Here is a 17,783-nt window from a genome sequence, read left to right on the forward strand (position 1 = left end):
CATGAAGAAAAATATTGGCCAAAATGCATGTAACAGTTGCCAGTAAGAGACATGTTGATAGGGCAGCAACCAAGTCCTCACATTGTGCAAAAACAATTCAGAGTTCCAATATATCATCATCATCCAGCCTATCATTGGCATTATAAGAAAAAGAAAGACTGAAGACTTGTTACAGTTTACTGTGAATATATTGTGGTTATCTGATTGCAAAATGATAATCCAGTTACAACTAGTAGAATGCACATGATGACAGATAAAACCCAGTTTTCGCTCAAGATTTAAACTGAACACTACACTACCTACAGATAATATTGACTACTAATTAACACAGGGGGGGACGATGCCAGTCACGTGACACGCTATCGCGTCAGCGCAATGAAGCTCATTCAGTATTGATACACTGTCGAGTGCACTTCCTGCCTACCCCAAGCACTGTGTACTACCGGATACAAATTCGCTGTTGACAACAGATTGACAAGGTACGTACATTTTCACGTTTCATACGTTTTAAATTCGTCTTTCCTTTATTTTTGCCATCGTAATTTATTATGTGTACTGGTACCAAATCAGATCGAAAAGTATTCAGCGACGTGACCGTGTATACCGTACCGTACGTGTACATGCCGGCCTGCAGTTCATTGTATTTGTAGTTCGGTAGGTCGCGGTCGCGTTTTTACCAAAATGAAAAAAGCACATGGATATTCCATTTTCTAGAATCAACTTCAAGGCAGCATTTGTTGGATACCTACATGTCCATTGATAATTAATGACTGTGATAGTTGTGACATTCAACGTCCAGCAAGCGACGTCTACGTCTAGTACGCTAGTGTGCAAGCTCGAGGTCAGGTCTAGGTGATCAGTGCACTACGCCTGGCATAACGTACCGCACCCGCGGTCTAACACCCATAAGTTTACGTTCTTTCTGCGTTCTCTGTCTTGCCGTACTTACTGAAAAATGAAGTTTCACTCGTGTCGACAAGTAAACTATGTAGTTGTTTAACATTTTTACATGTGTATTGTTTCAGATACGTGCTGTTCCCAGTGAAATGAAACTGGTTGTGCCTTCGACGCATTTCTTGCAGAGAGTGTGAGGAGTACTCCCGTAAGAAACTTTATATGTGATTGCTGCATAATGTATCCAGGGTGGCCCTAGTTATACGACAATGACACGAAAAATGTATTATATAAAATAAAATAAAAATGTGAGATTTACGGTGTTTTGTGTATTTATAACAGCATTTCTGGCAAAGTGGTTTGTTCGAAAGTGTATGGTACTATTACTAGTACAACGTTACATTAGGGGTAGACCATTCGATATCCTGGGGGGTGCTTGGAAGATTGGTGGAGTCATTATTTTTTTTCCCACCTGCTTGCCTGAGAATTATTTTTTTTCTCCTTCGCCTATGCTGGCAACTTTTTTTTTCTTTGCTTCTTTGAGATATCCGGATTTTTTTTTACGTCAACGTTGAACGCCTACATTCGTTGCCACAATTTTCTGTTTGGTTTTCACACAGGGTAATACAGAGAGTAAAAAGATGCTGTTCTATCACACACAGATTTTATTTAGAAAACTACATATTTCATACATATTTGATTTTCAATTAAATAAACATCATTGACAGTTTTTATGCCATGGTATGATGACACACTGTAAATACAAATCGGAAACTTGATTGGTGAGCTCAGACATTTAGATAGACCGGTCAGTTTCTCCAGCTTGGGGGATGGGGGTGTCAGTGTTATTTTCCATTGGGCCAACAAAAAGTCACTGACCCCATGAATAAAGTTTCATAGCATCTGACAGTAAGCTGTAGAGGAAGAGCTTTGAGACTGGAATATGTGTACCTCTTGTGTGAGTGTGTGTGAATGGGGGGGGGGGGGTTCTAGGGCCCTGGAGGATTTTTACTTCTAAAGGCAATGTTTAGGCCATTCACAGACACTTTCAGACAATAATTAAGTTCTTTTATAAACTATCCAATAGTGATAGTAATAGTATGAAGATTACTGCTACAAAACAGTCAAGTTCACTTTTGCCCCAAAGTGCAAGATAAGTGAAGCACTGATTGTGAAACAGCCAAAAAATTACATATAACTAGTGTGGTAGCTAGGTAATACATGTATTATATGTATAATTGTATGTATAGTTATGTTTGAACCCTTACATGAAGTAATATTTAAACCATTCATGAAAGAAACAGAGACAAGAACAAATATATATATGTACCACAGGCTAACGAAACTGACTGGTCCCTGACGTGTTTGAAACTGTTTGTCATGATTTGACAAGTGTCCTGGTTGGAGAGGTACGAGCAGGTTGAACAGTATACTCGATCCTGTGCATCATTTCCCTATCAAGATATTTTTTTTCCTAGAAGCAGTGGTCCATCTTTTTTTTTCCATCACCCACTCATATCCGGATTTTTTTTCCACTTGGCATCTGTTTTCCCCCCGAAATCTTCCAAGCCCCCCCCCCCCAGGATATCAAATGGTCTACCCCTTATAGGAATATGACGAGGCGTGCGTCGCCATCTTGAAATTAAGACAGTTTCGACTAGTCTTTGACGCTGCCGTACAGTCATTATTCGTGGAGCATTTAGTGGTGGCAAGATATATCGTAAATATCATGAATCAAAATGTATAAATGTTGATTTTTTTTCATTGAATACATGGTGTTCTTCTGTGAAAAAACCATCGGAAAATAGCGTTCGTCGAAAGCTCTGACTAAGTAGTTTGACCTGTCTCCTGCATTCGAACATAAATAATTTCACAACTGGACGTTTTTGATATTATTTAAGCAGTTTGGGATGATGCTTTATAGCTTTACAACAAATGTGGAATTTATCTTGAGAAATTATTTACATATACACTCAAAATTCATTGAAAAACGGGAAATACTCGCTTGTACTAAGTTGTAGTGCAGCGGGGTCACGCTCTATTGTTCTAGGGGTCAAACCATATCACGTGGTAGGTATCGTGCCCCCCCCCCCCCTGAATTAACACATACAATATCTTTTTCATAATATAATTAACTGACAAATTTTTAGTGAATATATCTCTGGTTATTTGAAGAAATAAGAAAATCCTAGATGTAGCTGGTACAGGCTTAATTATGCTTTTTATATCAAATTGACTGCCTCAAATTATATACAATAGGTTATTTTTTTACCACGCCCTTAGCTTCCAATATAGAAAAAGTATCATTGGTATGGGGTTTTCCACTTCTCTGATCAGCAGATGGGTTGCCCCTTCTCAGTTTGCAAGTCATGTGAGTAACAACGGACTCTTAACAATGCTATTAATTTAGGAGAGACACTTCATGAAAAGTTTCTGGAACCTAAATTATATGTTCAACACATATTTAGAAAGATTTGGCTGTAAAACATCAACAAGAACTTTTTATTGTAATTTAATTTCAGGCACATACAAAAGAAAGAAGTGGCCAGATAATGAGAAGGCTGCTGCTTTACAACATTTCGCAGTAGATATCAGTCTCCAGAATGTTCCAGGAAAATGAGAATGTCAAGAATGTAAACAAAAGTAACCTGTTCTCAGTCATAGGAAATGGACAGATATCAAGTTTGTTTTGTTTATAACAAAATACAGAAGCAGAAAAATGATGATAGGAAGATTTGAAAAACTCATGGTGTAGTGTTAAGTTAGAGATCATTGTGACAGGTTCATAGTATTTGTTCTCGTTCTACAAGATTGCTTGTGTTTTAGTCACTGTAGTGTCACTAAAATTTTAAAAAATACCGCCAATGGCATTGTAGCACAACTGCAGTTTTCCAAAAATGTTTATCCATATGTTTGTCCTTGCTAACAATAGGTGTTCATTTGCTGAATGACTATCCAGTTGCCTATTCAACCATGTTGCTATCTTTGCAATATACGTGATCATTTGGCTGTTGCTATGGGCGTGGTCATGTTGCTAGGCAAATTTGGATACATTTTTTGAATGATTACTCACTTTCCTACCAGATGATATTGTTTGACCAAAATATACTGCCATTTGGTTGTTGTTAAGGGATTGGTCATGATTGCTAAGGCCAATTGTGTCAAAATATTTTGAAGAAAATCTGTGGAATAACACTTCTAGAAACATTTCACCAAGTTTCAGTCTCATTGACCAAGTACTTTTTGAGATATACATATTTGACCAAAATTCACATGTTTACACTTAATTTGCATATTACTGATGAGATCATTATATGCTTAATATTTCTTCATCTATACACCAACAGATGCATCCTTGTTAAATTTCAGCCCAATCCCCTCAATAGTTTTGGAATGATAGGTTTTTGACCAAAAAGACACATTTTTAGCCCTAATTTGTATATTACTAAGGGAATCATCATGTCATGAACAAACCTTAATTTACTCACCCCTAAGAATGTTTCCAAAAACTTTCAGGCCAATCTCCACGGTAGTTTTGAAGTTTAAGTTTTTTGACCAAAAACAATTTTTTTTTTACCTAAAACACACATCTCTGATGCTATCAATTTTCAAAATTCCCAACTAGACACCCAAAGTAACATGACCACCAAATATTAATTTAAAGCAATCGGTCCAGCAGTTTTTTACTTTAAGTTATTTACACACACACACATCCCCCCCCACACACACACACACACAGACAGACAGACATGCCTAAAGCACTACTGAACCTTCAGCCCAGTTGTGCTAAACAGGTTTCCAAGCAACGTCAAACTGAGGTTAATCTTGATGCCTTTGACATTGAGATGTGAAGTAGTCCATAAAAGATTTAATGGTTTCATTTCATCAATAAAACAAGAATCTTTCATTTCTAGGCCGAGTCAAAGCATCTTTTAACACAATAAATCATGTTTTAAAAAAAAAAAAAAAAAACATCTCTGATGCGATCGCTTTCATTTGAGGAATTTTTCATCTAGACACCCTAAGTAGTGTCCCCACCAAATATCAAGCCGATCGGTTTGACGGTTTTTGACTTTGTCATTTACACACACACACACACGCACGCACGCACGCACGCACACACACACACACACACACATTTCTCCATGGCGCTAGCACTACTGAACCTCAGTCAGTTGTGCTAAAAACAAAGACACAGCATCTCTGTCCTTTGGGATACTGATCATGTGTATTATAGTGATCTCATGACCAGAATTTTCACCATAATTTGAATGTCAGCCAAGATTACGTATAAGAGAACCGATCGTACATTTAAAATGTTGACATTCAATATGCACTATAATGTATGACAATTTGATTTGTTTGTTGTAGATTGTCACACAATTGCTAATGCACATGGCTCAGTCAATGACATCTGTCAATTAATAACGGTGATTTGTCAATAGCACATCTATGACAAATTCCAAGTTACATATTCCGCCAACAAAATATCTCACATTATAGAATACTTGTTACTGTACTTCTGTTTCACTTTTGTTCTTTATTGTTTAAAGTAGGCAATATCTTTTGGACAAAAACATTATTTTTAACTGGATCATAAGTGTGTTTTGTTTTCATTTCAATGTCTTAAAAATTACCATGACACGTTTTATTTTGTTACATTTTTAGCTTACTGTAGTTTAAAGTCTTTCCTTAGATGTGGTATCACCTAATGCATAGATTAAATTTGCAACGACTTGTCAGATATAACTATATATATAAATAATTTCATGGACTTGGGCAACACGTTTCACACAAAAAGTTGCAGTTTTCTATCAAATCTGATAATTGCAAACATTTTTAACATTAATGCCTGTTTAGCTATTGTTGTCAATATTCCATTGTAATCATCTTATCTTTATGTCAACCACTCTGCAATCAATGTTGTTTTGTAACTAAAATATTGTTTTATTATTAGCAATGAGCTACTTATTTATACACTTACCCATGATTCATTTATAGGCAATGATCTGATTTATGTACTGATACACTTACCCAATCTGCATAATTCACATCATAACCATTCTTCAAGTAGAATTTAACCTTCTCTATATCTCCACTTTTAACAGCATCAATGAGATCCTAATATAAAACAAACACATACAATGATTAGACTAATTTACACCAGTTTCACAAAATCATGTCAAAATTACATTAAAAATATACTTACTGCAAACCCAGTGTTAAAGTGACCAAATTAATGAGGATTAGGTATTTATTTTGAATTTTGAATTTATAAAACAACTTTACCGTATTTTCTAATTGAAAAAAAAAATAATGTGAAATAATATCTACCAATTCCTTGTTTGTAACTCTGTAAATTGAAAATCAATAAAATATGTCTAAAATGTTTGTTATTATGCATCTTTTTGTAATCAAATGAGTTACAAACAAGGTCTTGATATTTATAATATGTTATTTTACATTATTTGTTAAATTAGGAAAACAGTAAAGTTGTATTATCAATTAAAAATCCAAAATAAATACATAATTCTCATCCATATGGCCACTTTATTAATATTTTAATATTTCCTTTTAGACAACATTTAAATATATATATCAAAAATATACATAAGGTAGCTGTCTATTTTATCATTCCCACAAATGATATTATGTAATATTATATGATTAATATGTCATTTATATCAATCTATTTTAATTAATATCAATCCATATAAAACACATTTATTTGTCACTTCAATTCAAACATATGATTATTGTAAAACACAGGTAGGGTTGATTTGAACAGTTTGATTTGAGATCATTATCATTTTGTCAAATCACAACAACCCGGAAAGACTTTACGTAATGGTATGACAAAAATCATTAGATTAGCTTTGTAGATCAAATGATTTATAAAGGTTATAAGACACAAATAGTTCAAAGTTGTTTTAGCATTAAGTTTTCAATCTGTCAAAATCTAGTTAAAGCTGACCACTAGGTGGCGGTATGGTCAGCAGATTGGTCAGCTGTAACAATGAAAGTCATTCTGGCAAAGGTCGTCAACAAGACAGATGAAAAGCTCAATGCTAAAAATTACTTTGAACTGATTGTGCGTTATAACATTTGTAATGTATTCACAATGCTAAAACATGTAACATTAAAAAGCTATATTGATGATGGACAACTGATATATACTCTATGTTAATTAGAATATTAACACATGTATCTGTGTTATGGTTTCTAAGAATTACTAGACTGTAAGATATGTCGTGACGTTCCGCCCTCACTGGCCTCTGATGTGTGAGGGCGCCCCATCATGGTGTACCTTACAGACTAAAGAATTACATGATAATACATATTTACAAATTTTGAGGAAATTTAAATCTGACCATGTCATCAGATACATTTAAATATTTACAAGATATGTATTCATGTATGACGTCACTGTATTACACCAAACCATTTCACAGCTACAGACTTTATTGTTTCAGGGGTGAGGGATGTAGCTGCCTGCTGGGGGTGTACCTGCCTGCTGGGGGGATGTAGCTGCCTGCTGGGGGTGTACCTGCCTGCTGGGGGGATGTAGCTGCCTGCTGGGGGTGTAGCTGCCTGCTGGGGCAGGGGGTGTAGTTGCCTGCTGGGGGTGTAGCTGCCTGCTGGGGCAGGGGGTGTAGTTGCCTGCTGGGGGTGTAGCTGCCTGCTGGGGCAGGGGGTGTAGTTGCCTGCTTGGGGTGTAGCTGCCTGCTGGGGCAGGGGGTGTAGCTGCCTGCTGGGGGGGGGAGGTTTGTAGCTGCCTGCTGGGGGGGAGGTTTGTAGCTGCCTGCTGGGGGGGTTGTAGCTGCCTGCTGGGTGGTGTTGTTGCCTGCTGGGGGGTGTAGCTGCCTGCTGGGAGGGGGGAGTAGCTCCCCCAATGGCAAGGGGCTGGGTAACCAAGACTACAGACTTTAAATGGATAGATGTACTTAAATAAATTAGTGACAATGGCATTATAGCACAAATCTATAATAATCACATCCTCAAAGAGCTTTACAATTATTACTCCATGGCACAGACCTATAGTGGCACAATGGCCCTTTACTTCCTCAACTCCCTGGGGAGCATACAATCAGCCTCTATAAGATTAAAGCATTCACATTCATTTCAACATCTATCCTACCAGGTCCCCAATTAATACAGCTAGGTTAACCAAAGTGCAATTGTGGTTCAAATCTTACCCAAGAACTTTAGTCATTCAGAAACAAATGCCAGCAACGGGCTCAACCCAGCAACTTGCAGATTCCTAGCCAGCCACTCTAAATATTCAACCATCATGACTCTACAACCTGCAACCTGCAGATTTCTAGCCATCCACTCTAAACATTCAACCATCATGATTGCACATCTATCCACTTGACTTATACCAATGATGTTATTGTACAATATATATATATCACTAGTTCATTATTGCTATGAGTATAGTCTACATTGTAGTAGCTTTAGCATGTATGTGTTCACCTGCCAAATGTTTAATTTGTCTACACAACCCTGTTGTTACATTCCCCACATACGCCATCAATTGGAGGTTGCTGTGGGTGAGGTATCAATATTTTAGCATGTGACTTCACTTTTGGATATTTAACAGGCCTAGGTTGCCAAGCAACCTTAAACAGATGTTAATCTTTACGCCATTGACATTGACATGTGAAGTAGCCCATAAAAGAATTAATGATTTCATTACATCAATAAAACAAGAATCTTACATTTCAAGGCTGAAGTCAAAGCATTTTGTAATACAACAAATCACATTTTCAAACGTAAAATACACATTTCTGATGCCATCATTTCCATTTGAACAATTTCCCAATGAGACAATCGAAGTAACATGACCACCAAATATTAAAGCAATTGGGCTAGCAGTTTTTTACTTTAAGTTGTTTACACTCACACACTCACACACTCACACACACACACACACACACACACACAAACACACACAGACAGACAAACACACACACACACACAAACACACACAAACACACACACACACACACACACACAGACAGACAGACACTTAGCGATCCCTACAGCACTACTGAACCTTATCAATTCAGTTGTGCTAAAAATGAGTTAAAGGGGAACACCACTCAGTGAAATAATTGTATTACCTGAGAGTTTTTTGGTTTTAGATGACAATTTGTATAGTCATGATGACTCTTGGTTCCTTTTTAGTCTTCAATGGGCAAACTAATAATATTGGTGTGCATCCAAAGTTCAACGGCAAGAGGCTGGGTAACCAAGCCAACAGACTTTAAATGGATAGATGTATTTAAATAAATAAATTAATGACAATGGCGTTATGGCGTTATAGCATACAATCCATTGCAGCCTCTATGAGTGCACAAGATTAAAGCATTCACATTTCAACATCTATCCTACCAGGTCCCCAATTAATACAGCTAGGTTAACCAAAGCGCAATTGTGGTTCAAATCTTACCCAAGAACTTTAGTCATTCAGAAACAAATGCCAGCAACGGGCTCAACCCTACAACCTGCAGATTCCTAGCCAGCCACTCTAAACATTCAACCATCATGACTCTACAACCTGCAACCTGCAGATTCCTAGCCAGCCACTCTAAACATTCAACCATCATGACTCTACAACCTGCAACCTGCAGATTCCTAGCCAGCCACTCTAAACATTCAACCATCATGACCCTACAACCTGCAACCTGCAGATTCCTAGCCAGCCACTCTAAACATTCAACCATCATGACCCTACAATCTGCAACCTGCAGATTCCTAGCCAGCCACTCTAAACATTCATCTATCATGATTGCACATCTATCCACTTGCCTTATACCAATGATGTTATTGTACAACACATATATATATCACTAATTCATTGTTGCTATGAGTATAGTCTATATTGTAGTAGCTTTAGCATATATGTGTTCACCTGCCAAATCTTTAATTTGCCTACACAACCCTGTTGTTATATTCCCCACATACGCCATCAATTGGAGGTTGCTGTAGGTGAGGTATCAATATTTTAGCATGTGACTTCACTTTTGGATATTAACAGGCCTAGGTTGCCAAGCAACCTTAAACAGATGTTAATCTTTACGCCATTGACACTGACATGTGAAGTAGCCCATAAAAGATTTAATGATTTCATTACATCAATAAAACAAGAATCTTACATTTCCAGGCTGAAGTCAAAGTATTTTGTAATACAACAAAACACATTTTCAAATGTAAAATGGACATTTCTGATGCGATCATTTTCATTTGAACAATTTCCCAACTAGACAACCAAGTACCATGACCACAAAATATCAAAGTAATCGGTCTAGCAGTTTTTTACTTTAAGTTGTTCACACACACACACACACACACACACACACACACACACACACACACACACACACATCCTCACTCACACACACACACACACATCCACACATCCTCACTCACACACACACACACACATACATACACACACACACACACACACACACACACACACGCACAAACACACACACACACAGACAGACAGACACTTAGCGATCCCTACAGCACTACTGAACCTTATCAATTCAGTTGTGCTAAAAATGAGTTAAAGGGGAACACCACTCAGTGAAATAATTGTATTTCCTGAGAGTTTTTTGGTTTTAGATGACAATTTGTATAGTCATGATGACTCTTGGTTCATTTTTAGTCTTCAATGAGCAAACTAATAATATTGGTGTGCATCCAAAGTTCACAAAAATACATTCATTTCTCCAGTAACACCACTTTTCTGGATTGGAACCATTAAAGGGGCATGGTCTGAAACGTCTATCTTTTTTCTTCTTTTTTTTTTTTCTTTTTTTTTTCGGGGGGGGGGGGGTTATTTTTTGTTACCTGTATGTACCACTGACTGTAACTTGTTTAATGGTCAGTAATTTATATGCAAAGCCCATACCCTGTTATCTAATGTATTCTATACTAAGGAATACCATAATATTCTTTTATACTTACAGTATCACAGTAGTTTATAGAGTGAGAATTTTGCAAGCGACTACCAGTCATTACACAAGTAGCAGTGAGTGACTGTTTATTTGACGAACCAAAATTGTGTATTCTCCTACCTCTTATTATGTTGTGACTCACATTTATACAATTACCGATAGTTGATTACATACTTTTCAGGATGAATGTCATTATATCGAAATGACAGTTCCAAAAAATAATTCCAGTTGTAGCTAACTTTAGCTTTAATAATTTATCAACTTTTATAGAACAGTCTATGACAACTTGCTGCTTTCACTTGATTCTAGGCAGTCAGAAGTACAGAGCTCAGGTTAGACTAATGAGGTTAAAACAAGCAATTTTGAAAACACCAACTTTTGAGGTGCTTTTCTCACAAATGTTTAGCCACAGAATCAAGGCAAATGAGGATTGTGTATTTTGGTTATATCCCATAACCAAAATTCAAAATCCCAAATTGCCCGGATTCTAGGCCAACAAATATATGACGATATTGTATATGGAGTATCCAGTTTTCAGTACAGGTATTACAAAATTGGCCATAAAGATACACTCAATGATACATTAACAGAGATAGTATTACAAACATTGATTGGTGGAATGAGTGTTGTATATGTATAGTCAATTGGCCATAAATATAAACTCAGTGATACCTTAACAAAGATAGTATTACAAACATTGATTGGTTAAACAAGTGTTGTGTAGTTAATCACCAGACAAGTAAACTGGGTACTGTACTTGTAATTCTATACTGATAAATCTGAAATGTCATATTTAAATTTTGTCATCTAATCTGATTTGTCACCTTTAATTCAGGCTGGGGATATTAAAGGGGAATACCACTCCAGGAAATGAAGACATTTATGTAAACTTTGAGTTGTAGTTAGACATTGTATGAATTTACATCACTTACATTACACATAATTAATTAACTAAAATTAAAAAGTAAAAATTATTGACTATCTATTGTTTATTGGTAGTCCTCATTAACACACATGATTTGTCTCATTGTAAACCTAAAAAAAATCTTGATATTTCATTCACTTTGGTGTTCAATGTCAAAAACCTGTGGATTAATGATCTGCAAATATTATCTAATATGTAAATATTTGGACACAAAGTCTTGGTTTTTAGTGGTCATGTATATGGTAAACATATGGTAATTTGATATATCTGTATGACATGCAAACAGTGAAAGTATCATATTACATAATGTCCAAACTGACCAAGTATGACCTGGTATTTATATATAATCCCATGAAATCAATGTTAGTTTTACGTCATAATGCTCCGAGTATGATTCCGCGGACTTATACAAATTCGAGCCGGTAGGCGAGAATTTGTAGTCCGCGGAATCATACGAGGAGCATTATGACACAAAACTAACATTGATTTCATGGGATTATATATTTATCACATAACTAAGTATTTCCGCGTATTTTTCTAAAATTTTAAATCGTATTATACGAATACTGAATCAATTAAACGCACTATATTCTTCATCGCATATTAAAAATGGCGCCTGACAGCTATGCAAATTACATAATCACGTGACCTGTCGCGAGGTCAAGCTTACCATATGTATGGTATCGGTCATACTGTTGTGTGGTTTCTCAACCAAAATTATCGGTTATAACCTTGCAATGTACATGTAATACCGAATTTAGTTTAAAACGTAAGTAGAATTGTCTGAATATGACTTGTGCTGTCATGCTCTGAAATCACCAGTTTGACGTCACACAGTAGAAGATACGCACATATTTATGTGATAAAATAATATATCTTTTAAATCAAAATGAAACACTGATCCCCAAAATATGCAAATTTATGTCACATGACCTCATTAAATATTCAAAATGGCCTTCGATAAACAAAAATCATAGGATTCTTGCTATGTATTCAGTATTTTGAAGGAGAAACACAAGACTTTTTTTTACAAGTTTTGCTCAAATTTCATGTAAAAATCCTGGTTTTCTTGGGGCAAACGGTCAAATTTACATACTATCACAGAATGGGTGTGTGACTCCCTAGCTTACTCATATCTGATAGCTGACCCCTCAGTAAAGGCTTCAAACTTTGAGTTATGTTAACCTGTTATAACTAGCTTTGAGTTACCTCATCGTGTGGATAATTCTCGTCAAATGGTGCTCAAAGAGTTAACAGACATGAATTGTCTCATGGCCTATCCTCATAAATATGGAATGGTTGAACATAGTGTGCTCATTAGTATTGATCACATGTACATACACATTTTACACCAAAACCAGTCCCTTGGGAGAACTTTTTTGGTCTCATAATTTTTAAATGTTTTTGAATTTGTTATCCTTTTCCAAATTTGAAGGAAAATGTGGTCAACTTTCTTTTTTATTTTTCCAAGATTAAGTGATGTAAAATCTTAAATTGACTGACTACAACTCAAAGTTTACATATATGTCTACATTTCCTAGAGTGGCATTCCCCTTTAAAGTACACAATACATGGGAAAAAAATTATTTACTTTTTTAGTTTATTTCATATTGTTGAACTGGAAAAATACAGATATTAATCTTTATAAATAGATATTTCAATACACTACATCTCCCAAAGAAATTTGTATAAGACTTGTTTTGATTATTTGGCTGTTTCTATGGGCGTGGTCTTGTTGCTAGGCACATTTGCATACATGTTTAAATGTTTATTCATTTGTCTTTCAATTCCTGACCCACCAAATATCATGGCAATCGGTTCAGCGGTTTTTAACTTAAGTTGTTTACACTCACATCCACACAGACAGACAGACAGACAGATGCCAAGCGATCCCTATAGAATTACTGAACCTCAGTTCAGTTGTGCTAAAAACTAGACACAATCAATGTTGCTGGTGTTTTTCATAGTTCATTTTAAACTCAGATAAAATTAAGAATGTGATATTAGTGATATGGATTTTAGACTATCTAGGATAAGTTTATCAGACTGCCATGCCTCCATCTTGTGAGAAATTATCACATTGAAGGTAGAATAAGTTTATCAGACTGCCATGCCTCCATCTTGTGAGAAATTATCACATTGAAGGTGTAGTCCAGTGTCCATCAGTTACACCTTCATTTCTGTACAGTGTCATAATAATTAAACCAAAGACCATCCCTAGTTTTACTTAAATCCACATAAACATTCTCACACCATAGCTAATATAACTAATAAACCTGTTTACAGATAAAGTGCCAAGCTACACCCTGAGACCATTTGTGGTAGTTATATCTTCATATGATATATGTTATTCTTCTCAAAAATAAGATTCATGGTAAATAATACAAGTACTGTGAATGGCACCACACATAATTACATTTTTGTCAGTTACTAACAGTATGCTGAGTGTGGGTACATGTAGTTAAAGAGTTTAGGATTTTCAAAATCCAAACTGTGATACATAGTAATCATTCTACTGAAAACAATGGTTTTAGAATTTGTAACAGAGAGAGTGGTGATAGCATATCAGTAAATATCAATATTAATGTCTTGATATTGGGTTATATGCCTTCAATGCAAGGATATAATAAACACTATGCATAGCGGAGTACTGATTGTATATTTACACCAAAGGCATTTAACAAAAGATCCAAGCTCTAATATTTGTATTACATGTCTCTAAAGATATTATGTTCATTTGATAAATTTCATGTCAGAAACATTAAAAAAAGAATACAACTTGAATATTTGCCAATGTAACATGTGGTGTTTGAATATATGATGCATTAATAAATTACAGTATAGACTAAACTAAAATCAAACTACAACTCTTTCTGTATATCAACCTGGAACTATTTTGGCAAATTGCAATAAAGTTCATATTTGTTGAGAAAGATATACTGCTAGATGGAAATTCTGCTGTAAAAACTACTTACAGGTTATACTACTGAATTACATCACAACTATATCTATATGTACTATTACGGCAACAGTTTGTAACTTAGTAAAGTAAAGTTATCTTATCTGTAGAGCGTGGTGTAATCTCCTGCATCCATCAAAATATGACTGGATGAATACAGTTAATCATAAAAAGTAAAACAACATCATTTTACATGTATGTATGTATGTATGTATGTATGTATGTATGTATGTATGTATGCATGTATGTATGTATGTATGTATGTATGTATATGTGTGTGTATATATGTATGTATGTATGTATGTATGTATGTATGTATGTGTGTGTGCGTGCGTGTGTATATATATATGTATATATATATATATATATATATATATATATATATAGTAAATAGTATCAAACTCGTAGAATAGAGTGCTCGATGCTTGGGTAAGCAGGGCGGGATGAACGTCTGATGAACGCATTGAGCGTGAAACTCGGAGTTACAACCAAGCACCTCAAGTTCCAACCAACCAACTTTGATTATATATATATATATATATATATACATGTATATATGTGTGTGTTTCTATAGAACCCTAAAAGAATAAAAGTAGCACCAATGGCATTGTAGGACAACTGTATTTGGCTGTTGCTATGGCGTGGTCTTGTTGCTAAGCATATTTGCATACATTTGTTTATCTTTATTCTCATACCTACCCATCCACGTTTTCTTTGTAATATGCATCATCATTTCAGTGTTGTCAACAATAACTGTAGAATAACCCTCCATCCCCTCCATCCCCACCGTTCACCATGCGGTTTCAAGATATAAGTTTTTGACCCAAATTGAGATTTTACACCTAATTTGCATATCGCTGATGGGATCATCATGTTGTGAATACACTTTCATCTACACATCCCCTGATGCATCCCCATTAACTTTCAGCCAAATCTGCTAACTAGTTTGGAAGTATAGATATCGAAGTAAAGAAGTATATAGGCATTAATATCGTATGTATAGTAAAGTCACCGGTATGTTAGAGAAATTTAGGTGGCCATACTTAGTGTATAAAATAGAAACTGGAATCAGATGAGATGTGGTGATTTGTAGTGTCAATGACATGTAGTGTCCAAAATAGAAAGTGTATTAATCCATTCTGACAAGTTCAAACTGACAAGTAGAATAATTTAGATTAACTTCTTTTATAAACTATCTATGAAGATTACCATAACAAAACATTGAAGTTCACCTTTGTCCCAAAGTGCAATATACATGTACAATGTAAGTGAAGCATTCATTGTGAAACAGCCAAGCATTTATATGACATGTTCTGTAACTAGTGTGGTAGCTAGATATTAAATATATGTATATGTATACGTATAGTTATGTTTGAATTCTTAATAATATTAAAGAACTGATGTAAGAAACAGGGACAAGAACAAATATTTACATGTACCACATTTCAGACAAGGCTATATGCCATTGTAGACACAGACTTTTTTATTTCATCACCATCCAAAACACGGTGACCCCCCCCCCCATCCACAATTTTCAAAACAGCATGACCCCCCTGCCAATTTCAAAAACAGGGTAACTCCCCCCCCCCCTTACCAATCCACCCCCACCCCCATCCCCCGGCCGATGAAACTGACCGATCCCTTACTTATTTACCCTGCAACTACCTCAGTACCTACTAAGTATTTTACATCATCAAGTAGCGATAATTTTAAGCTGCACTTTATGACTACTCAATCCAAAAACAACAAAATCATGTGATAAATTTTCATTGGCCCTTTTCAAAATGATTGCATCCCTGCTACACACTTGTATTCATAGTAAATCCTTTCATGTCGTGTTCAGACATTCACACTCTCCTACAAATTGTGAAATGCAGAGGATATCGAGAACGATATACATGTATGTGAAACATCACACGAGTAAAGTTACACAATAAACAGTCGTGTCCTGCTTTGACCCCAGATGACCCAGTTTCACGTGACTGGTGATTTACTGACCTTACGAGGTGAGGTTAGACATGTTACGTGTGAATGACAATAATAAGTGCAATGCCAAGTACGTCTGATATTATGGGATACTAAGGTACAAATCTTACTCCCCTGAAATGTAGCTAAGTCCATCTAGGCTATTGTAAGTACTACGGGTACAAGGCCACTGTATTCGATCACGCCATGACTATTAGTATTAAATGTACCAGTACACGTTGGAGATATCTCTCCCCAACGTTCATGGTCTAACGTTACGCTAATATTCTCCTACTCCTAGATACGTTTTATTGTGTGTCGCGTATATTTTGCACACTTACTTTATTAGCATAAAAGGAATGGACGGTACAAACTGTCTGTATAAGTTTAGAAGTTGAACAAAGTTGTACACGAGTTGCCGCTCTCAGCGCCATTCACAACAAACCTGCAGTGTGTGTTTATAGTTATACATAATACAAATCATGATATCAGAAAGACTCTTACCTCTGGATTCTTCCATTCCGTGGCTGCCATATTTCCCACTTCACCCTGACCCTGTTCAAAACGCAGTAAATCTTACAAACTTGAAGACGACCACACAGGCTACCATCATCACACCGGGTCCTTGGAAATTAGGTCAACTGTTTAACCCGGAAATATTGTTGTGGACACGTGATCGGCAAACGCGTACGTTACCAGACGAAGACAGTGTGTACTATTACCTATTGAGAAGATCGGTGATGTCATATCTTTTTAGTCAGCCGGTCAGAGGTTACGCGCGTTTGTTCTTATACCATCACTCCACTTAACTCCACCACGCGTGCGAAGCTACAAACATATTCATATTCATATTCACTTTCAAACGTTGATCTCTTCGCTCAATGTGAATATGTTGTTGGGATAAATTATCATTCCCATATTTATTTGCCCAATGTTTAATTTGTTCATCAAACAGAAATACCAGTATTTCTACATTCCTAAACTATTGTCTAGGTTTTTTGCTCACAGATTTTTAAATTCAGAATGTTTTAATTTAGTGCTGACTAGTTTGTCTTTTCAGTTCTTGTTT

At 35.9% G+C, this 17,783-nt stretch overlaps 1 protein-coding gene across 1 annotated transcript in view; it reads right to left on the reverse strand.

Moving 5' to 3' along the window:
* LOC144450346 (uncharacterized) overlaps window positions 1–17,499 on the reverse strand; it is a 94,360-nt gene extending 76,861 nt beyond the window's left edge. The window contains exons 1-2 of the mRNA XM_078140948.1: window positions 17,219–17,499; window positions 5,929–6,015 (exon numbers count right to left, since the gene is read on the reverse strand). Coding sequence (XP_077997074.1) covers window positions 5,929–6,015; window positions 17,219–17,248 — 117 coding nt within the window. The 5' untranslated portion in view covers window positions 17,249–17,499. The remainder of the gene's footprint in view (window positions 1–5,928; window positions 6,016–17,218) is intronic.
* Window positions 17,500–17,783: the final 284 nt, after the last annotated feature.

The sequence above is a fragment of the Glandiceps talaboti genome, chromosome 19 (assembly GCF_964340395.1).
Source record: "Glandiceps talaboti chromosome 19, keGlaTala1.1, whole genome shotgun sequence".
Lineage (NCBI taxonomy): Eukaryota > Metazoa > Hemichordata > Enteropneusta > Spengelidae > Glandiceps > Glandiceps talaboti.